A 23,867-nucleotide genomic window follows, 5' to 3' on the forward strand; every position below is an offset into this window, starting at 1 on the left:
AAAAGTCCATGGTGCCCAAAAAGCGTCCCTTTAGGTCAAAAGCGGTTTTAGACCAGCTAGAGAACAGCGATAGTAAATCAGAACCACTTGCAGAATTGAGTGATAATGATTCGTGGGGAAATTCATCATCAGACACTGAAAACGATTTTCACATTGCTCAGCGATGTGGGAATTTGCCTCTGTATTTCAAATTTCAGTGTTTTTGGTTTGATTATATTATTGAATTAAATATATTATTATTATATTATTATTTTTTATGATTATTTATTAAATTATAATTTATGATTTTGTGTTTCAAGTTTTATCCTACCCGGAATGTTTACTAGACTCTTGTTCGTACAGATTTCAGTGAGTTATTCCTAAAAATTACAGCCTACAATAAAAAAACTACATATTTCCATGCAAAAAAATGGTACCGCTTTCAGCACAAAAAATCAGAGATAATCATACCGCCAAGGAGGTTAATGATATATAATGGCAATAATAGCCATGTCTAATATAATAAACCTTAATATATATATGTATTACCGTATTTGCCGGCGTATAAGACGACTTTTTGACCCTTGAAAATCTTCTCAAAAGTCGGGGGTCGTCTTATACGCCGGTACACATGTTTAGGGGGGCTGCGGCATTAAGTACAGGGGTTTGCAGGGGCTGATGTCTCTTACCTGGATCCAGTCCCACGACGATCCGGTCCAGGAAGCGCGGCGTCTCCTTCAGTTCGGCCACTGGATGTTCGTGCGGCTGCTCGGCTCCGCCTCCTCACCGGTGATTGGCCGCCAGAACTGTAGCTCAGGAAAGGCACACAGGCGGCCAATCACCGGCGAGGGGGCGGAGCCGAGCGGCCCCGCGAAAATTGAGTGCCGGAGCAGCAGGTAAGTGTTCTGTGTAGAGGTGCTGCTGCAACCACATATGCTGGCTGCAGCAGCACCATACGATAACAGGGTCAGCAAGTCTCAGTGGGAGGAATAGTGCCCCATCATTGGTGTCACTGATACCAATGATGGGGCACTATTCCTCCCACTGACACCAACGATGGGGCACTATTCCTCCCCCCCACTGACACCAATGATGGGGCACTATTCCCCCCCCCACTGACACCAACGATGGGGCACTATTCCACCCCCCACTGACACCAATGATGGGGCACTATTCCACCCCTCACTGACACCAATGATGGGACACCATTCCTCCCACTGACATCAATGATGGGGCACTATTCCTCCCCCTGACATCAATGATGGGGCACTATTCCTCCCACTGATACCAATGATGGGGCACTATTCCTCCCACTGACACCAATGATGGGGCACTATTCCTGCCACTGATACCAATGATGGGGCACAATTCCTGCCACTGATACCAATGATGGGGCACCTATTCCCCCCACTGATACCAATGATGGGGCACTATTCCTCCCACTGATACCAATGATGGGGCACTATTCCTGCCACTGATACCAATGATGGGGCACTATTCCTCCCACTGACACCAATGATGGGGCACTGTTCCTCCCACTGACACCAATGATGGAGCACTATTCCTCCACTGATACTAATGATAGGGCACTATTCCTGCCACTAATGCCAATGATGGGGCACTATTCCTGCCACTAATACCAATGATGGGGCACTATTTCCCCCACTGATACCAATGATGGGGCACTATTCCTCCCACTGGTGTGCATTGGAAGAGGGGTAGTCTTATACGGCGAGTATAGCCCAAACACTACATTTTAGCAGGAAAAGTAGGGGGGTCGTCTTATACGCCCAGTCGTCTTATACGCCGGCAAATACGGTAATTAATTTAAACAATCCTATTTAATTATAATATATTACTATGATGTAGGATATAGTAAGGATCACTTTTATCCCTACACATTATTTTAGTTATGGGGTTTAGATCTATTTTTATATCTTTTAGCTGATCAGTTGTCAAATGTAAGGAAAAGCCAATCAAGTCTAGGAGTCTTCGTTAAACCCAATATCATCCAAAACTTTTATTGCAGGAAGATCACATCACAAAGGATCTAGTGCACCGTTTCTGAGCCATTCACCCCTGACGAAGGGGTCCTGTGCAGCTTCAAAACATTACACTTGATCCTTTGCAATGTGATATTCCTGCAATAAACGTTTTGGGCAACATTTGATGATCCATGGTGTGCTGGCCAATGTATGCATTGATCAGTGACGAGAATAGTTGTCCAGCAAGCAATCGGTGCAGCACATGCTACTGACTTATCCGGGAATGTGTGCAATGAGAATACTGACATTATCCCCGGGTGAAGCAACCCGACAGGATTTTATTTTAAAGCATATTAAAAGCCTCAAACCTTCCCGTGTGCTATAAAATACAGAAAGAAAATTCAAATAAAACAGACTCCAACAGAAACACACACAGATCCATAGCCCTTCTCAAGACTGGCCTCTCCTTCACATGGACAACCTGGGTGCCGACCACCACAATCCATCTCTACTCTTCACCAAAAGTAGGAAAAAACATCAGCCACACTCCATTTAGCTCTTCTTACAGCTTTTTTTTATAATAAAAAATTATATCCCTGTGAGCAAGCCAGGTAGTGAAACGCACCAAAGAAGGTTTGTTTTTGGTTGGAGACAAGGTTGTATTCAGTCAATTCGCTGATTAATAAAAATACTGCAAGAAGAGCCAACTGGTGCGGCTGAGGTTAATTTACTAAAACCATTATGTCTTCCTTTAACTGGCTGCAAAATAGTTATTGGTATGTTGTTATTATGTTGGCAAGATTATAATATGTAGCATATGGAACATGTTCCATATTCTTGATCAGTGGACTTGCCTCTAAAATGTCTTGTCATCAATACTGGAGTATCTCCTCATTAGTTACAGATCTGGGGAAAAGACATGCAGACCTGAGCTAGGGTGTCAACAGCTACATGGTCAAGCAAGCTGCACCTTGTCTGATTAGCAGCCAAAAAGCCTGCAGTCATAGGAAAGGCACTGTAAAAGTGGCCTAGGGATGTGGAAAGATGATTCAAACATTGACCTGTTTCTCCAGGGCCAACTTTATTTGTCCCGGAGCCCAGAATATTCCCAATAAGCGAATTTATTCTTAACCTTTGCTCATAGCTTCTCATACAAACTATATAGAGAGACAATGATTCTACATACAGGGCAGAATAAATGGGAAATCATAGGTGTAATGTTGTTTTCAATACAAAAAAGTGCCAACTACTTCATTGCCAGCTACATTTATTATTATTATACAGGATTTATATAGCGCCAACAGTTTGCTCAGGGCTTTACAATGTAACAGGAGACAATACAGCAACAATACAGTTCAATACAAGAGGGAAAGGAGGGCCCTGCTCCTTGGAGCTTACAATCTAGGAACATTTACACCAGTGATGAGCTATTAGAGAATCGTACACTGGGTACCCATTAGGTATTACTATTAGCAGCCTTGAAACTACCCTGACCATCTCCATCCCACCCAATCTTCTCCTTCCTGTAAAGATATAAATGCCACTCTAGGCTCAGGCAGTGTTACTGCACGATAATAGACTTTATGTGATTGATTTTCATATGGTTATTAGTCTACTATTAATATATTTATTTATTATTATTTCAGGTACTTATACAGTGCTGTCAATTTACACAGCGCTTTACATATATATTGTACATTCACATCAGTCCCTAACCCTCAAGAGGCGTACAATCTAAGGTCCCTAACCTACATTGATACATACACATACTAGGGACAATTTAGACAGGATCCAATTAACCTACCAGCATGTCTTTGGAGTGTGGGAGGAAACTGCAGTACTCAGAGGAAACCCACGCAGGCACAGGGAGAACATGCAAACTCCAGGCAGGTGGTGGTATGGTTGGGATTTGAACCAACGATCCTAGTACTGCCAGGCGGAAGTGCTAACCACTTAGTGCAGCACTTTGATTTTTGTATACTGTAGTAAAATGGATTGCCTCCTTGTGCTGTTTCCCCCGCCCCAGAGCTTCGCTGTGCAGGGGATTGTAAGAGGCTAATACCAAGTTATAGGCAGGTACTTAGAAGTTGGTAGTAAAATCTTTTTTTAATCTTTACCTACAGGTAAGCTTATAATAGAGCTTACCTGTAGGTAAAATTACTATCGCCTACACGTGGACCATTCAGGAGATATTCTAGTGAGCGGCAACCAGTGATGTCACCAGCGCATACGTTCTGAAGGAACATACCTGAGCCGCTCCTTCAGAGCTGTATGCTGCGGCCGAGTCTCCCACGCATGAGTGGGAGTGACATCATCGCGGCTTGGCCAGTCATATGGGCCGCGAGCCCAGAAACCTGGAAGGAAGACCGGCTGAAGATGAAAGCCTCCTCAGAAGTGACAGTGCGCCACTGGAGGGCTTTGTTTAAAGGTAAGTCTTTCATAATGTGCTCGTATGCAATGCATACTAGCACATTATAACACTGCCTAGCAGGGAGAGGTGTTTTTTGACTTTTTCCTAAAGCTTACTATCACTTAAATGGTTTTTTTTTGTTTTGTTTTTAAGAACACATACCTGCTTCAAAAGGAAATTTGGCTGTCTTTCAAGGGAAATAATCATAATATAAAAAATATGAACAGGTTTCCTTTTTTTTTATTAAAGTGGTTTTAAAGTCTAAATGTTTTTCACCTTAATCAATTCATAGTTCCAGAGTGGTCTCTGGCTCAAGCACTGCTCCCCTTCCTGCTTTCACATGAGGTCGCTGTCAGTAAAACTCCTTGGAGGAAGGAGAAGAGGCGTGGCTCAACAGCATGGTGTACGTCCATAGATGCACACAGCCCAGCTTGGGAGTGTGCATGCATGGGTGCCTCCTTAGCGCCCGGCTTACTAAATGAAGGGGACACTGACAGCACTAGCAGTGTACTGTCGGAAGGAGGAGGAAAGCAACCTTTCTGAGCAATATCGTTACACAGAGCAGGCAAGTATAACATTTTTTTTTAAATTAAAAAAAAAAAAAAAAAGACTATTTTCACTTTAACCTAACAAATGCTTTAACGAGGGGACTGAATAGAAAACCCCTTTAAGAGATTGAACCAAACCAAAAGCGTGCACCCCTCAGAGTAGCAAGAAAACATCCAGGCTCTATTTATTAGCATTGGAGAATTGACCAGATGTCTGGCAGAGTGACAGACAGCCTGTCACTCCATCTCAGCCCTGTAATCACAAGTGAAGCTTTCTACTAAAATGGATTTCAGGACATGTCTTGCCTGGAGATGCTGTTGACAAATGTATCCATCCCCGCCAAGACAGGAATCAGAAGTAAGATTGAGATTTATTGGAATGAAGATACTAAATTCTGCATTTCTTTCTAATCAGGGCCTACCAAGTCTATTTTATGACCCAGAGCGGAAGCGAAAACACTTGAAATAAAACAAAATGGTAATGGAAACCACACACCATCAATACAACAGATGCTATAGGAGGCTTTGATGCTGCAACGGGGACCTCAGACTGATGGCTATATTACGGCTCTTGTATTTTCTATGCTGATTCTGACTGTTCACATGCTACTAACATTAAAACATCAGAAGTAGACTTAATTTCAGTGCTAGAGTAATCATGAGAGTAATCCTAATTGTTCCTATATCTATTTAAAACTCAAGCAATAAAAATATAAAAACCTACTTGAATTCATTGTAATATCTTAACATGGGTGTTGCAATCAAATGCATGCTTTAACATTTAAAAGCCGAGCAGCTTAAATACAAACAAAAGCTTTGAGTTTTACCTGAATTGCCTCTGAAGTAGAACATGACGTAATCAGAAATGCAAAACAGGTCAAACTGAACCTCGGAATGGTCACCCACACTGTACCATATGGGAAGATGGGAATCTATTGACCTACATTTGATATGAATCTCAAACACAAGTAATCAAACACTAAAAACACTCACCTTTGGTCACATTTTTACCCTCCCATTTTGGATGGGGAAATTAGGGGCCAAAAACCAGGTTTTTATTGTATGTGCCCATTTGTTTGGTTATCAACAATCCAAAATTTTAGATATCAATAAACAGGAAGATAGGTAAACCCTCCCAGTGGGAAACAAACCTCATCTCGTGATGACTGTTTAAGGGATTTCCCCTCACTTCCTGTTGTGTCTCTGGAACAGGAAGTAAAGTGAAATCTCTCTTGGGTATTGGTTCTCAACCATTGGGACGTGGCCCCCTTCTCCAGAGCCTTCTGTCAGCTGTAGATCCCTTAACACACAGTACCTCCCAGCTCCAAGAATGCCTCCCAGGCCTCCTGAAAGCCCTCAGCCTCCACATTGCCCCTCCCCTCCCCCCCAGCCTGCAGCAGAGCCTCAAGCCCTCCATAGTATTTGTAACTTCCAACAGTATTCCACAGTGCCTTCAGCCCTCAAGAGTCTCCTACCTCAGGGGCATATTTGCCGCAAAGCAAACAAGACGGGAGGGATGGGGGTGGCGGTGCTGCCCTCCGGAAGAAGGGAAACTGGTTGTCCTGAATCGCACTAAAGAGGCCCTGGCTGGACGGCAGGCAGAAAGGTAGAAGAGTGGAAGGGGTCAATCCGTGGTATGCAAGGGGGGTTCGGGGAAGTTGCTGGTTTTCATTTTTATGAAAACATGAGTTATTAACCCTCACCTTCTCTGTCCAAATAGTCAAGCTAACTTGAGACTGGGCCTCAGCATAGCGTTCTTTGGTAGGAAGTGATTGCACACTAGTAGATCTCAACACTTCCACCAACTTCGGGGGAATTGATATTGATAGGTAATCTGAATTTAAAATTACAGTAGTTGACCTTTCCGCCATTGGAGAGCTTTAAAGTGGTTGTAAACCCTTACATATACCCGGTGAAGTGACTAACCTCAAGTGATACACAGAGATGGAACAAATTCTCCTACATAAGTTGTACCTGTCTACCTGCAGTCTTCTCTTCTCTACAACCGTTCAAACTGTTGGATTTATAAAGCTTGTCTGAGAGTTCAAAAAAATTGGGGCAGAGAGCTGAGGTTATACTCTGCAGAGCTATAAGGAGAGCTCTAAGAGCTGATTGAAGCGAAGAGACACCCCCCTCCCCTTCACACAGCACACAGGAACAGAGCTGAGGCTGTCAATCTGCTGGACCTCCCCGTCACCATTTTTCTCTTGGTGTCAGGAAAACTTATCTGATGTGGTAGAGGAAAGAAGCAGCAGGCATAAATGACACTTAGTGCTCTTAACTGAGACAAGTACACACTATAGAGGAATATGCTTTGTTCACATCTCATGTCTAAGATTTACAACCACTTTAAGTAAATTTCATAACATGCGGGCGGAGTGTCTTCTGACACTTCTGATTGTTGCTGAATTGGTGAGATCGTGATAGATGTTCGGGAACAATACTGGGTATTTTACTGGGTATTTTACTGTTTGGGGTTTTTAGACCAAAGGTAAATCTTTGAATCTTTAAAGATTGTAACATGCAATGTTTGGTATTGGGGTTCTATATTTTTCTGCAGATGTAGTTTTGGTGTATTGAGACATTTTTGTCTTTTTGTTTAAAGTGGTTGTAAAGGCTCAAGGTTCAACCCGCGGCTCTGTGTGAATGGACACATGTAGCAGCGGGTGCCCCCATAACAAGATGCTTGCTATGGGGGCACCTGACAAAAAGGAGGAGCCAGGAGAGCCTGCGGGGGACCCGAGAAGAGGAAGATCTGGGCTGCACTGTGCAAAACCAATACACAGAGCAGTAAAGTAAAGACATGTTTGTTATTTTACAAAAAACCTTTAGTATCGCTTCAACTCATATTTTTTGTAAAATGTTTTATATGGTGAAAAAAAAAAAAAAAAAACTTTGGCTTTAGATACATCTTAACCACTTCCCGACCGGCCGTTGTATATAAACGGCCGGACGGTGGCACTGCAGGGTCGGGTGGCCGTCAATAAACGGCCTCCCCGCACCCTGCTTGTGCGCGCTCCCTGGGAGCGCGCAGCACCGCGATCCGGTGCCCGCCGTGTTCTCCGGACACAGTGAAACACCGATCGTCGGACGGGACCTCTGTACGAGGTCCCGATCATGTGATCACTGATTGGCCAATCAGTGATCACATGCAAAGTAGTAAGCAAGATGTCACTTGTGACATCATTGCTTACTACGTGTGAAATCTGTGAATGATCACAGAGGTCACATGGTACAAGGCTATTCACAAAAGCCTTGTACCATGTGACAGGATGTGACCAATCACAGATCACCCAGTTCTTCTCAATGAGTGCATGAATGCACACAGAGAGAAAGAGAAATGATTGCTTTTACATCCTATATGGGTGTAAAAGCAATCAGTGTAAAAAAAAAAAAAAAATCTTCATCACCCCTCACAAGTAGTACAGTGTCACCATGGTGACACTGTACTGCTAGGGTGACAGTATGTAAAAAATAAAAATAAAAATAAAAAATAATAATATAAAAAAATAAAATAAAAATGTAAAAAAAAATGTTTAAAAATTATAATTTTTGCTTATAAACTAATTTGGATTTTTTTTTTTTTTACTAAAAAGATAACGGAATAAATTTTGGCTAAGATTTATGATGAAATATTATTGATTTGCAAAATTTTATAAAAAAAAACACTTTTTTTCAAAATTTTTGGACATTTCATTTACATAGCAAAAAAAATACAAATCCCAGTGGTGAATAAATACCACCAAAATAAAGCTTTATCTATCTCAAAAAAATGGTAAAAAATGCATTTGGGTACAGTGTTGCATGACCGCGCAATTGTCATTCAAAGTGTGATAGCGCTAAAAGCTGAAAATTGCCCTGGTCAGGAAGGGGGTAAAAGTGTCCGGTCTGGAAGTGGTTAAAGATGTGTAAGGCACTAAGAATAAATATATCAATCATTCTGGATTCATACATTTATAAATACTTCTATGCGTAAGGCCTAAGGGGTTGCCATTTTAAATAATTATAGCCCAAAAGAGAGAGATTTGACAGGACCTAGGGCTGGAAGTCCATCGATGCCCAATTAAAAAAAAAATCTCAAAAGTGACAAATTTTTTAATGTTTTTTTAATGCTGAACTTTCACTTGACAAAATATGAAACTTGGAAGAAGAAAAAGACTTAATATCAGGTCCTACACCTTGAATATGAATGAGCCTGCAGTGGGCTTGGACCATCGGCTGTCTGTATACTTGCAGCAAATTGTGCCCGTGTGCTGGGTAATGCCTGGCAGAGAGCGGCACCTTCGTTTGAGGGAAGATACGGCGTACGAGCCCATGCCTGGCTGCACACAAGAGACTTGTTTGTGTAGAAAACAGCATGAAGGTCAGTCCTTACACAAGGTGAGGAGGCAATGCGCTTCAGAATCTTAAAAAGATCACAATGCCTGCGAAGCTTAAAAGAAGAATATCGGAGAAGACTCAGCCTAGCAGAAACTCTCTGGATGATGTTTACTGGCGATTCAAGCAGAAACCGTTAGCTGACAGTTTAACGGCGACTATGATGTTTATGTCTCCATGGCGTGCTAAAATGCATTCATTTGTCTGGGAAGTAAAGTCTGGGAACTTCTCTACTCTATGGTAATACCTGGCAGCAGGTGCACTGCAGGCATACTCTGCGTCTACCAGTATCCGAATTTGTGAATGACCCCCAATCTAAGCCTGCATGAAACAAAGACCAAGTGTTCATTTATTCCCAACTCCACCCTCTGTAATTCCCAGAAAGATAGAACACACAATATGAAATTATTTGACAAGAGGATACATTATCACTTTCTCCCGAAGTGCTCCACCGTCTTAGTAGTTCACTGACTCTTTTGTCATGCTTTGTTGGGGTTTACCTTAAAGCAGTTGTAAACCTCTGAAATAAAAAATAAATAAAGCATATCCTTCTATAGTGCGTGCTTGCCTCAATCTAAAGTACATAAATGTGAATCATGTCCGCCATCACTTTCCTCCATTATCTGCATGAGTTGTTTCTGACAGTTCATCCTGTTGCCAAGCAATCCCGGGAGACTGCCCCGCCTATGGCAGGTAACTGACAGTCTTAGCTGTGCATGTTTCCCTATGAGACTGTGTAGAGTGAGGTTCCCCCCTTTCAGCTCTCCTCCCTATGCTGTGCAGTGAGTGATGTCAGATCCCCAATTCCTTCAGAAATGCGGTGTAAACTGTGCACTTTCAGCGGCTGAAGAGAAAAGAAGGCTATAGATAAACAAATACAACTTATGTAGGAGGATTTGTTTCATCTTTGTGTGGGGGGGGGAGGAAAGGGGGGAGGGAAGGGGTGGAAAGGGGAGGGGGGAAGGGGAGGAGGGGGGGAGGGAAGGTGAGGAGGGGGGGGGGGGAGGGAAGGGGGGGAGAGGAGGGGAGGAGGGAAGGGGGGGAGAGGAGGGGAGGAGGGAAGGGGGGGAGAGGAGGGGAGGAGGGAAGGGGGGGGGGGAGAGGAGGGGAGGAGGGAAAGGAGGGGAGGAGGGAAGGGGGGGGGGAGGGAAGGGGGGGGGGAGGGAAGGGGGGAGGGAAGGGGAGGGGGGAGGGAAGGGGAGGAGGGGGGGAAGGGGAGGAGGGGGGGAAGGGGAGGAGGGGGGGAGGGAAGGGGGGGAGGGAAGGGGAGGAGGGGGGGAGGGAAGGGGAGGAGGGGGGGGAGGGAAGGGGAGGGGGGGGAGGGAAGGGGAGGAGGGGGGGAGGGAAGGGGAGGGTAAAAGGGAGGGGGGTGATGAGGAAAGGGGGTGAACGGGGGAGAGGATGGGGAAAGAGGGGAGAGAGGATGGGGAAAGAGGGGAGAGAGGATGGGGAAAGAGGGGAGAGAGGATGGGGAAAGAGGGGGGAGAGGATGGGGAAAGAGGGGGGAGAGGATGGGGAAAGAGGGGGGAGAGGATGGGGAAAGAGGGGGGAGAGGATGGGGAAAGAGGGGGAAGAGGATGGGGAAAGAGGGGGGAGAGGATGGGGAAAGAGGGGAGACAGGATGGGGAAAGGAGCGAGAGGATGGGGAAAGGAGCGAGAGGATGGGGAAAGGAGCGAGAGGATGGGGAAAGGAGCGAGAGGATGGGGAAAGGAGCGAGAGGATGGGGAAAGGAGGGAGATGATGGGGAAAGGGGGGAGGGAAAGGGGAGATGATGGGGAAAGGGGGGAGGGAAAGGGGGGAGGGAAAGGGGAGATGATGAAGAAAGGGGGGAGGGAAAGGGGGGAGGGAAAGGGGAGATGATGGGGAAAGGGGGGAGAGGATAAGGATTCAAGACCAAAAGTGCCAGTAATAAAATAAAATCATAAACCAGTACCTGGCCATGAATAATAAGGGTAAAGGCCCTTCTCCCCAACTGGGGAAGCACCAGAGGTCTAATCTTAGCTTCATTTGAAATGTATTTTTTTTCTTGAAGCGTAACACAAAGGGGAAGGGGTGGAATTTGAGATATGGTATCTTAATGTTGTTGTAACTTCTTAAATAAACCCAGTGAAGTGACTGGCCTCAGGTGAGAGATGAAACATATCCTCCTACATACATTGTACCTGTTTATCTGCAATTTGTTTTCTCTACATCCGTTCAGAGTACAGAACATATACAACTTGTCTGAGCTTTCAGTGAACAGGTGGTGGGGAGCTGAAATTACACACTTCAGAATTCAGTGAGGAGAGCTCTGAGGGCTGATTGGAGGGAAGGAACACACCCCTCTCCATATAACACACAGGGAGAGAGCTGAGGCTGCTAATCACAGGCTGAGTGCTGGAGTTCCCTCCCCTGTCACCTTTTTAGCTCCTGGTGTCAGAAGTCACTCATGCAGATTGAAGGGGAGCGAAGCAGCAGAAAGAAACACTTCGTGCTCTAGATTGTCTCCCATTGTAATGTGCAGCGCTGAGCAAACTGTTGGCGCTTTATAAATACTGTATAATAATAATATTAATAGATTGATAACATTACACATTTTAGAGGGATATGCTTTGTTCACTTTAAATTGGTTGTAAACCTCTGCCAAGAAATATGAACATAAGCTTTTCCTGTGCAGAACAAAGTAAAAAGTTCACTTGTCTCTTCTACAGCAACAAATCCTTAGCATTACTTCTCTCCCCTGTAGCACAGTTTCTCTTTAAGGGTTAGATGCACAGTTTGGTATTTATGTTTTCCTGTGATATTAGTTTGTGAAGTATTTTTATGAAATGCAGTGTTTATATTTTAAATCATTATTAAACCCCAAACAAATGTAATATCTTGCAGCTTACCAATCATTACATGTGGTGGCTGCGTTACTTTTCTTTTTTAGGCTTTTGTCACCTGGTGATCTGGTCAGTAACATACCTCCTGTATTAGAGTGACCCCATCATGAACGAAGGAGCAACAGAGACACCTTGGGACAGCAGCATTGTCAGTCTGGAGGAAGGGGAATGTTAGATGGACTAGAAGATTTAAACACACTAAAAATTTGAAACTGAACTCCAGGTAATACTTTATAAACTGACAGCACCAGTTTTGTTTCTTTATGGATAAAGGTTTACTTAAATAAATAAAAGATGATCAATGTAAGCACCCCTGTCAATCTTAAATGGTTTGTCTCATCCCTGTTAACTGCTACATCTGCAGGACTGCATGTTCTTTTGGCCGGCTCACCAGGTAAAAATAAAAGACAGCCTAAAAAAGAAAACTCATACAATCACCACATCTAAGAATTGGTAAGCTGCAACATAATAAATGTATGTTTTTTTCGGGTTTAATACCGCTTTAAGTGCACACTAAAAACAGACTACAAACTGATCTGAAATGATCTAGCCTTAAAAGTGCAGTCATTCTTTTAAAGCGTAAAAAACCAGACTGTACTAATTTGTGGTCAATAGAGGGAGGTAGAGAGCCAAGGTGTTCGCCCATTTTTTCCAGCAGAATAAAGTGTAGGTATCAAACGTTTAGCTAAAGAACGTATATCATCACATTGTACACTCCTAACCTCTCTGTATATTTGTATTAAAGATCAGCATTAAAAGGTTGCCTGGAGAACCCTTTTAACTGAAAATATGTATTTAAAAACATTTTTAAAAATGTGCAATATCTTAGTGCCTGTTAAATGTCTACCATATAAAGCTGCTTTCTAACATACCTTGGGCCCCTAAATATTAACTTGTGGGTCACTTTTAGGGCCGGTTAACACCACAGAAATGCAATCCGGATGTGTTTTTGCATGGCTGTTTATGATGCCTTCTGGTGCTTTTTTCCTCTCCCTCTTCTTTCTTCATCTTTTCCCCTTTTTTTTCGCTCTATAGACATGTGTATTCCGGTGTGTTTTTGATGTATTTAGGTATGTTACGGTCATTTTTGATGCATTTTGCCTCGTTTCAGTACAGTTTTCTGCATAATAATAATGCTACATGTACTACTTTTTTCTGCATCCAAAACGCAGATAAAGTAGGTTATATGGTTGTCAATGTCATAGTTCACATCAGTGTTGGTAGGTCTAGTGCGTTTCGGTTGCAGAAAAAAAAAAGTAGAACAGGCTGCATTTCTTCTGCACAGAACTGTACTGGAACGTGGTAAAATGCATCAAAAATGCACTGGACTGCACACGTCCCTATTTAAATTGAAGAAAAAGAGAGAGGAAAAAATGAACTGGAATGCGGAAAAACGCATCAAAAACGCATGCGGACTGTGTTTCTATAGTGTGAACTGGCCCTTAATGTTATTATTCGGATGCCATGGATCAGAAGTACACAATATTTTTATCCTCAGTTTTCATTAATAAGATAACGCATGCTACTTCATGGATAAAAAGGCCATGCGGCAGGACGGTCTCACCTTGCTCTCCCCTTCAATAACGATGACTGGCACGGCAGTGGCAGGCCAGCGATGCTTGGCAGGGAGTGGCTTGTCACAGTTCCACAAGACTATGATCTGAAGAAAGAAAGAAAAACACAATCCAGCATCAGCAACCTTCCATCAGATGATTATTTCCTAAATGTGAAAGCTGAACTCCAAGCAAACAGCTAAATACACAAATGACATTCATATAAGGAGGCTCTTTTTACCTGCCAAAGGATTTGTATTTCTGTCCATTCAGTACTGAGAATTACACAGCTCTGCCACATGGCACAGCCCTGCCTGAAAGGGCAAAAAACCACATTTTTCTCTGATACAGTTCAGTAACAGGTGCAGGTCTTGTCCCTCCCCCAGTTTGTAAGTGCACAGTGAAAGGAGAAGCAGCACATGGACAAACTCTGCCCTCTGGTCCTATTAGCATGCTCTTTGCGCTGCAGCCTAAATGACTGGCTCTTTGTGCTGCTTATCTGCCTCCCAGTCTGAGCTATGTTGTACAGGAACTGCAAGAGGCTGATGCCTTGCCAAATTCAGGTACTTAAACTGCACCGCATACTAGAACATTGTGGCAGACTTACCTTTAAAGGGAACCCTCCCATACTGTACTATCACTGCTGCTGACACTCCCTTCTTCCCCGTCTTCCTTTTAGGTTTGCCCTCTCCAACCGTTTGAATGGCCAGGCTGTGATGACATCACCCCTGTGCGTGCGCAAGGGAGTCAATATGATGGCACAGCACTCTGCATTTATGGCACTCTCATTGTGCCATAAATGCAGAGCATCACTGAGCACGTGCAGTGACACCGTTGGCTAAAGCCATTGTGAATTTCTTCTAACGGAATGAGCTTAGAGATATTCACCATACCCTACAGGTAAAACTTATTAACTTGTAGGTACAACATTTAACTAGGAGTCCAGTGTGGATGGCACCGGATGTACTCCTGATCACCCAACTATGTCATCGGTTGTTAGGATGCCCTAGACTGGCTCAAGGTTGCAGTGCTGCACAACAAAAACCTGTGGCTTTGTGTAGCCGAAAAAAAAAAAAGTAGAAGGGCAGGCTTGATCCACACACCAGTTAATTTGTTGACAATTTTTGGCAATTTGGGCCAATTTTTAGTCATTTTGTCATGGCACCACTAAAATACCCAGACGCATCCCCAGTTTAAAAAGGCTGCTCCAAATTACAGAGGAGCTGGAACTCTGCAGTCATGTGACCACATAGAAACACATTTAAAAAAAGGAGAAAAGGTACTTACATTGCGATTTGCAATTTTTTATAAAATGTATGTAGGACCATAGGGAGAAAAGGGAGAGAACATTTAAAGGTTGGTTTTTTACTTAAATTGGTTGTAAAGGCTGACGTTTTGTTTTTTGTTTTTTTAAACTTATCGCATTCTTTGTATTAAGGTAAAAAGCATTTTAAGTGCACCTTCCCCCAGCCCCCTAAATACTTACCTGAGCCTGTTCTCAATCCAGCTCAATCAAATCCAGTGATGAGGGAGTGGGGGTTGGGTCTGAGCTGCACTGTGTGTCAATGGACACACAGAGTGTGGCTTGGGATCGAGCCCACACGTGTGCCACCGTAGGAAGCTGCTTCCTATGGTGGCACATGGAAAAAAGGATGAAGGTAGAGAGCCAGTGGGGGGGCTTCAAAAGAAGAAGAAGATAGGGACTGCTTCATTCAAAACCATTGCACAGATCAGGTAAGTATGACATGTTTGTTATTTATGAAACAAAAAAACATTTTTAAAAGCACTTTTCTTTTACATTAACTCTGTTATAAAAGCAGAGCGGGGACAAAACAATTCTGCTTCTTTAAAAAGTGATGAAAAAAAGAAAAGTAAATTAAAGTAACTTTTTGGGGAGCAAACATTCTTCTAACTCCCCGTTCATGGGAGCCTGTGGCACTACATGTACGAATGCCCGAGCCTAGCAGGTTAAATGTTACTGCTATAATTGCTGCATTGGGGGATAAGTGTGCAGAAGTCTGCTTTGGAAAGTCGTTGTGTAAGGGAAACTAGGCTGTAATTTCAGTAAATACACATTTTGAGTTGTAAAGTTTTGCTAAAGGTAATTTCCAGTGTGATCCAGCATTCATTGCATTTCACACAAATATTTGTTCTATTTTCTTTAGCGGCTATCTGTATGTCAGGCAGGGCAATCCTCTACTCTTCATCGGAGATGAACAATTACAGAACAAGTCTTTTAGGGCACATTGTCCAGACAGCCTGAGCTGCCCATAACCTAAAGTCACAAGCACCATTTAGATGGGTAGCTTCACTATTGTATAAAACAATCTACATATAGAATTGCTAATCAAGCCATTGTAACTTTGGGTTAATAAAAATGTACATATTTTTGTATGTATAATGCGTATATTGAACTAAACATTTTTTTTCTTAGTTGGGTAGAGTGGTGAGAGGTTAGAACCGTGGGCAGATGTTTCTTGTAGTCTGTGTCCCCATAGGAGAGAACAACTCTCGCCATGTGTTCTAGTGACCACGGTTACTTGGACAGAAAGTACAGGGAAATCAAAAATTTTGAGTTGTCACCATAAGGACACTTGCCTTAGTGACAACTGTCTATGAGGGGATTTCCAAAAAGGAAAGACATACAGTGGCGCCAGTCTAAGTGTAGATTTCCATAAAACACATTTTAATAAAGGTAAACAACTCACAAGAGTGGAATGTAAACGCGCATGTAGACAGTAGATGACTTCCAGTGATGTGGGTCGTGGAGCTGTATGCCGCATGGTCCTCCTCGTCCTGGCCACGCTGGTGGGTTCCAGTGCTCCAGGGGTAGCAGAGAGACACGGGGTGGCTGACAGCTGTGACGTCACCGGAAGAGTGGCAGCGGCGCACGTTTGGAGCATGCGCTCTCCTTCCTCAGGCCATGAAGCGGCCATATTGAGTGTGGTTTAAATGGACAGACGGACGGGCCTCCCCTTGTCTATCCACATTAAGAGGGGATTTACCCCTGCTTTGGAAAAATATCTTCTCACTTCCTGTTGTATCTACAGGACAGGAAATGTACGTAAATCTCCCTAATGGGCCACAAATGGCTAAAGAAAACTGAAAGGGGTTTATCCATTTCACATTCTATCCAAAGCAGAAGAAAAATTTTGGTTTTAGATATACTTTAAAATTTCACTCTCTCTTTGCTATGATTTGCTAAAAGGTGGAGTGTCACTTTGCAGGTATTCAGGTGGCAATGTTGTTCCCTCCTAAATACTTGCTTTTTCCCCCAATCCCAAGGGGGATCTTGTGTAGCAATACTGCTACGGTTTTGGCATGGTCCTATTGACTTCAATAGGTACATTTAGCAAACAAATTAAAATCTGTCACACATTGAAGCAAAGCACTGTGACCAGAGCACTGTGAATGGACATAGCCGGTCACAATGTTATTTTGTATTTGGGTGGGGGGATATGCAGACTAACTGCCTGTTTTTAAGACCCCTTTGCTGCCCATGTGAAGTAATATTTTTTTCCATCTATAGCCTCTTGTGGCATGTGAGCGTAACTACCCAAATATCAGAATTTTGATGCATCAATCTATCAGCACCATCCTATTTACATAGCTGGGACACTGATAAAAAGACTGTGCATATAAGAAATGAAGTGTGGCTACAAGATTATGGGGTTGATTTACTTAAACTGGAGAGTGCATAATCTGGTGTAGCTGTAAATGGGAGCCAATCAGCTTCTAACTTCAGCTTGTTCAGTTAAGCTTTTACAATAAAACCTGGAAGCCGACTGGTTTCTATGCAGAGCCGCACCTGATTTTGCACTCTCCAGTTTTAGTAAATTAACCCCTATGTGTTATGTCAGGGGTCTAATAACATTTAAGGAAATGTCTGCCATATCAGAAATCCTAGGCTGGCACGGGATAAAGACCTGTTGAAGGCAATGGATACAGAACCACAGCTATATGAAGCAGCTTCTCCAAGAAAACATCATTACCTTTGACTTACATCGAGGATGTGGCCTAAAACGTCTACAGCACTCTGTGTTTGTTCACAAAACTAGCCAGGTTGCTGCTCTCCTGATATCAGGTTTCTTGTATTGTATATTGCTTTAGTTAAAAGCTCTGTTTTAGCCAGCATCCTAGAAGTGATTTAAGGACAAATGTTTTCTTCAAAGGCCTGTTTTAAATGAGGTTTTTCTTTTAATCTGTAGTCAAAACGTAACCAACGACCCTAGATGTCAGTGACAGTTGTAAGTGCAAGCACCGATGGTTAATACTATGGAGTGGGGTGAAGATAGTCCAACACTAGTCTGCTCCAGGGAACACTACGACTGGTCAAGTACTCTAAACCTTCTTGTCCAAGTCAATTTTTCCCCTGGAAATGGTCAATGTTGACATTTAATGATGCCAAAGACACGAGACCGTCACCAGAAGATGCCTAGATTTCACATTGATCACCTCATTTCTATAAAAGATTTAAATTGATGTAGGGGTCCAATGTAACCATTGTGTGACTATCAAGAAAAGTACAAAAGAAGATTTTTTTTGTATGTATTTTTATATGCATGTAACTACAGTCCATTTTACAGTATCACAGACTCCCGGTAATAAGACTTGACGGCATCTACTGAATATCCGTTATAAAATGGCTGGCACAATTATTCTGTAGTGGATGGATAACCTGGATAACCAGTGCCTCTATTAGTGCAGCAACAACACTAAATAACTATCACAACAACAGAAATGTCTAAAAAGATTTCCACAAATACATGTGCTCCCACAAAATGACTGCCACTGGTACGAACTGGTCACAAGTGCTATGTTAAAAACACATCCTCAGAGTTAAATGACATGGAAGAATATAAGCTGAAAAGAAATACATCTGTTAAACCAGGGGTGTCCAACCTGTGGCACAAGACAGCTATGAATGTGGCCCAACACAAGATCAGAAACCTACTTAAAAATGTTTTTTTTTTTTTTTTGTAAAAATGTGTTTACACTTGGCCGACGAAAAATTGACACTGTCCCTTTACTGGACTTTTATAAGTTTTATTTTCCCAAAGAAAAATCTCTCACTCTTCACAATTACGCCTTATTCATATCATCGGCATCACCTATACTGTATTTGTGAGCAACGATTTTCAAGGATGAAGTACACAAAGGGCAAAATTAGAAACAAAACATCTGATGAACAACTTGAGAATTGCTACTACATCCATTGAACCAGATATTGATGCGTTAGCTTATCAAAAACAGTGTCAAATATCGCACTAGTTTTATGTTGCCTTCTTACTTTATAATAAAAAATACTGCAAAAAAAAAAATGATGTATTACTCAGATAGGTACATTATTTATACAGTGCCTTAAAAAAGTATTCATACCCCTTGAAATTTTCTACATTTTGTCATGTTACAACCAAAAAAGTAAATGTATTTTAGTGGGATTTGATGTGATAGACCAACACAAAGTGGCACATAATTGTGAAGTGGAAGGAAAATGATAAATGGTCTTCAACATTTATTGCAAATAAATATCTGAAAAGTGTGGCGTGCATTTGTATTCAGCCCCACCTCCGGAGTCAATACTTTGTAGAACCACCTTTCACTGCAATTACAGCTGCAAGTCTTTTTGGGGATGTCTCTACCAGCTTTGTACATCTAGAGAGTGAACTTTTTGCCCATTCTTCTTTGCAAAATCGCTCAAGCTCTGTCAGATTGGATGGAGAGCGTCTGTGAACAGCAATTGTCATATCTTGCCACAGATTCTCAATTGGATTTAGGTCTGGACTTTGACTGGGCCATTCTAACACATGAATATGCTTTGATCTAAACCATTCCATTGTAGCTCTGGCTGTATGTTTAGGGTCGTTGTCCTGCTGGAAGGTGACCCTACACCCCAGTCTCAAGTCTTTTGCAGACTCTTAACAGGTTTTAAGATTGCCCTGTATTTGGCTCCGTCCATTTTCCCATCAACTCTGGCCAGCTTCCCTGTCCCTTCTGAAGAAAAGCATCCCCACAACATGATGCTGCCATCATCATGTTTCATGGTGGGGATGGTGTGTTCAGGGTGATGTGCAGTGTTAGTTTTCCGACACACATAGCATTTTGCTTTTGAGCCAAAAAGTTCAATTTTGGTCTCATCTGACCAGAGCACCTTCTTCTCGCAAACTGCAAATGGGGGACTTCTTATGGCTTTCTTTCAACAATGGCTTTCTTCTTGCCACTCTTCCATAAAGGCCAGATTTGTGGAGTGCACAACTAATAGTTGTCCTGTGGACAGATTCTCCCACCGGGGGTGTGGATCTCTGCAGCTCCTCTATAGTTACCATAGGCCTCTTGGCTGCGTCTCTGATCAATGCTCTCCTTGCCCGACCTGTGAATTTAGGTGGATGGCCATGTCTTGGTAGGTTCGCAGTTGTGCCATGCTCTTTCCATTTTCGGATGATGGAAATACGTGAGATGTTCAAAGCTTGGATTATTTTTTTATAACCTAACACTGCTTTAAACTTCTCCACAACTTTATCCCTAACCTGTCTGGTGTATTCCTTGGCCTTCATGATGCTGTTTGTTTACTAATGTTCTCTAACAAACCTCTGAGGGCTTCACAGAACAGCTATATTTATACTGAGATTAAATAACACACAGATGCACTCTATTTACTAATTAGGTGACTTTTGAAGGTAATTGGTTCCACTAGATTTTATTTAGGTATATCAGAGTAAAGGGGGCTGAATACAAATGCACCCCACACTTTTCAGATATTTATATGTAAAAAATTTTGAATCCCAGTAATATTTTCCTTCCACTTCACAATTATGTGCTACTTTGTGTTGGTCTATCACATAAAATCCCAATAAAATACATTTACGTTTTTGGTTGTAACATGGCAAAATGTGGAAAATTTCAAGGGGTAGGAATACTTTTTCAAGGCACTGCATTAGTGACTGGTAACTTGGGATCTGTCTGACTTTTTCTGCTCATCAACTATCCTTACTGTTAGTGTAATTTATGTGTGGCCCAAGACAATTCCTCTTCTTCCAATGTGACCCAGAAAAGTCAAAAGGTTAAACACCCCTAGTTTAAACTTCTCATTATTTTGCTTGTATAAACAACATTAGAATCTAAGTTTTAATTGAGTACCTGATGACAGTACTGAGACTTGGCTACGGCGACCAGCAGCTTTAGGATTGGCTGAGACTGAGAAACCAACGGTGTCACAGCGTGGATAACTGCAGTAAACTTGGTAGGGGGTTTAATACCTAAATGAAAAGAACAAGATATTAACAATTGATAACACATTAAATAGCCCTGAAAAGATTCTACTGGCCACCCAATACTAAAGGCATGACAATAACTACAGTACATGGAACATCTGCAAAAACGTGGCCTAAAATGTAATTTACCTATTGATGACAATAGCAGTGTATTGCATAAAACAGCATGTATATCTACACCTTATAGTATATAGCAACACTGGGAACCTCAGCTAAAGGGTGTATGGTCCATCTAACCCCCTTGCTGTAAGCCCAAGATGTCATGAACACACCCCCGGGGGTGTCATTGCACTGGTTTGGACTCATGGTACTCCTGGGTGGAACAGAACTCAAATGGCCTACCCATCGCAGCAGCAGAGGAAGGACCCACATTCTCACTGGACTGGCCAGAAGACTGCAGGGTTTAAGGTAAGCCTAGTGGATTTTTTCTTTTTTTATTTAAAAAACAAAACCAGAAGAATGTCAAGGGGAAGGGATAAAAAAAAAGCTAAAGTTGGGCTTTATCTAAAGAAATATTTTTTTGAAAGGAAAAATAAAAAGAAGAAGAAACATGCATGGACAAGAGGTTTACAAAATCATTATACATTTCCTTTAAAGCGGTAGTAAACTCTAGTAAAAAAAAAAATTTTCTCTGCAAGACAAAGGCATTGTATACTAGCACATTATGTGAAACTTTCCTTAAAACGAAGCCCTCCAGTGGTGCGCTGTCACCGCTGACAGGGCTTCCATCTTCACCTGGTCCTTCTTCAGGTTTGTGAGCTCCGGTGGCTTGAATGGCCAAGCCACGATGACATCACTCCCGCGCTTGCGCTCGGGAGTCACTTTTTTTAGCTCTCACAGCTCTGAAGGATCACCACAGACACAGGTAAATATCTCCTAAACGGTGCACGTTTAGGAGATATTTATAGTACCTACAGGTAAGCCTTATTATAGGCTTACCTGTAGGTACAAGTTAAAAAACAGACTTTACTACCACTTTAGGACAGTCCAGTGTTTTAACCCAGCATGAACGCCAGAGCTTCCACCATTACAGGGGTGGACAAATCTCAAGTGAAGGTAGCCAACCCTGCTAAACACTGCAGGTCTGGGTGAACTCCAACATTTTGATTCTCTTCTGACAGTGAAAGGCCAAGCTCCTTGGGTCCATGAAAAGAGCCTGCTGTCCTCCTACACTGGACTAATTGGTCCCTGAACGTCGAGTTCCTGTTTCCTCCATGTACTTTCCACACATTTAGCTACAATGTCAACAAGCAATTTCTGAAAAGTTGGCGTGACTTTGAAAAATCTATTTAAATTTATCTTTAAAAAAAAAAAGGATATGAATCAGCTGTGTAAGTAATAGCAATTGGGAACATTGCTGACCTATGCTAATTTGTCATCTTCGTCATTTGATTCCATTTCCTGAGTTATTGAAAGCTTTTAAACTTGTTTGATCTTGTATCAGCCTAAAAACTAACAAAAAAATTTCTAGGGCTGAATCTTAAAGTCCAGCTCTGACTAATGGACAAAACAAAGTAGCATAATTAGTCAGCTTTGGTGGCTTCATGCTTCTCTCATGATCAGTCAAGCTGACATATGAATGTTGTTCTTTGCTACTGGAGTCGATCATATATTTCTCCTATGGTGATGCTATTCATTTACCTATGAACCTTTACTTTGTACATGAAGGACAAAGCAACAGGTTACTTTAATGCCAAAGCTTACATCTACCTCCTCTTGGCTGCCTCCATTTCCCAATTTGTTGCCCAGCAGCAAAGACAAACATCTGATATGGGGGATCAAATGGCTCATTTACCTTCCTCACAAGTGGCATAGCTGGTACATGCCAATTGGCCACTTACATACTGAGTGCTCTCATACGGAGAGAAGAGAAAGTCCTAAGCTCTGTGTAAGCTCCATGTAATAATTGGAGCTTATGCAGGGTGGCTTCTCTTCACCCTTGTGAGTGAATGGAGCGATAGGCGAGGCTAATGAAGATGTGCTGCTATGGGAGTCAGAGCTAAAGTGAACCTTTAGCCCTGGCCTGTATGTATAAATCATAGGTTCACTTTAATAGCAAGGCTGTATTGAGTTCCACTACAATATAATGGCATCAGGACTTTATAACACATTTCTCTTATACATCTTTAGTTTTAGCTAAAGAAGTATAGGTTTGTAAAAAAATAAACATTTCTACCCACCTCTAGGCTGTAGCTGTCCCACATTACATCGGCTTTAAGATGGAGAACTGAGTGATCACATAACCGTTGATCGCTCAATTATTGGTCTGCACAGAGTAGAGAGTGGTGACTGTCAGTCACCGCTCTCTGTTCTGATCCTCCAGCACAAAGTGGAGTGCTGAGCTGGAGAGGGGGAGGCACTGCTGGATCAAGCTCTCAGCTGCGCGCTGAGAGGCAAAGCCAGATGTCAATCAGGCAACTGGGTGGATCCCAATCATATTGTTGGGCTCCTTCCAGAGCCTGGGGGTTGGCTCTCCACATGGGTCACACGTGAGCAAAAGTAAGTACACTCCTGTGACCCACAAAAGAAGTATGACCAAAAAAGCTTTGGCCATACTTCTTTTAGGAGAACCATAATCTATGGCACACTGTAATGCAAATATTGACTTTTAGCTAGAAAGTCAGCACCTTGGGCTGCCTATAGAAACTTGTTATGGGTCAGTAAAGCCATTTGTCAAATTAACAGCCAAAGCAAAATTGCCCTGGGAGGGAGTGAGCTAAGCTAAAGTGATTAATCCTTACTTGCATAATAGCGTGTCCGAGGTATGGGAGCTACTAAGGGCACTACTGGCAAAGACATATGGTATGAAATTCTATTGCCACTATTCTCAGGTAGGTCACTATAGGTACTCTCTAAATTTCAATATATCTAACCTGTTC

The 23,867-nt window shown here is 42.5% G+C and overlaps 1 protein-coding gene across 1 annotated transcript in view; it reads right to left on the bottom strand.

Annotated features, from left to right (window-relative positions):
* EXT1 (exostosin glycosyltransferase 1) overlaps window positions 1–23,867 on the bottom strand; it is a 434,024-nt gene that overhangs the window by 27,914 nt on the left and 382,243 nt on the right. Inside the window, exons 6-7 of the mRNA XM_089659042.1 lie at window positions 20,855–20,973; window positions 13,729–13,824 (exon numbers count right to left, since the gene is read on the bottom strand). Coding sequence (XP_089515168.1) covers window positions 13,729–13,824; window positions 20,855–20,973 — 215 coding nt within the window. The remainder of the gene's footprint in view (window positions 1–13,728; window positions 13,825–20,854; window positions 20,974–23,867) is intronic.

This window comes from Staurois parvus, unplaced genomic scaffold (genome assembly GCF_062004578.1).
Source record: "Staurois parvus isolate SC_StPar_1 unplaced genomic scaffold, SC_StPar_1.0 ptg000030l, whole genome shotgun sequence".
Classification (NCBI taxonomy): domain Eukaryota; kingdom Metazoa; phylum Chordata; class Amphibia; order Anura; family Ranidae; genus Staurois; species Staurois parvus.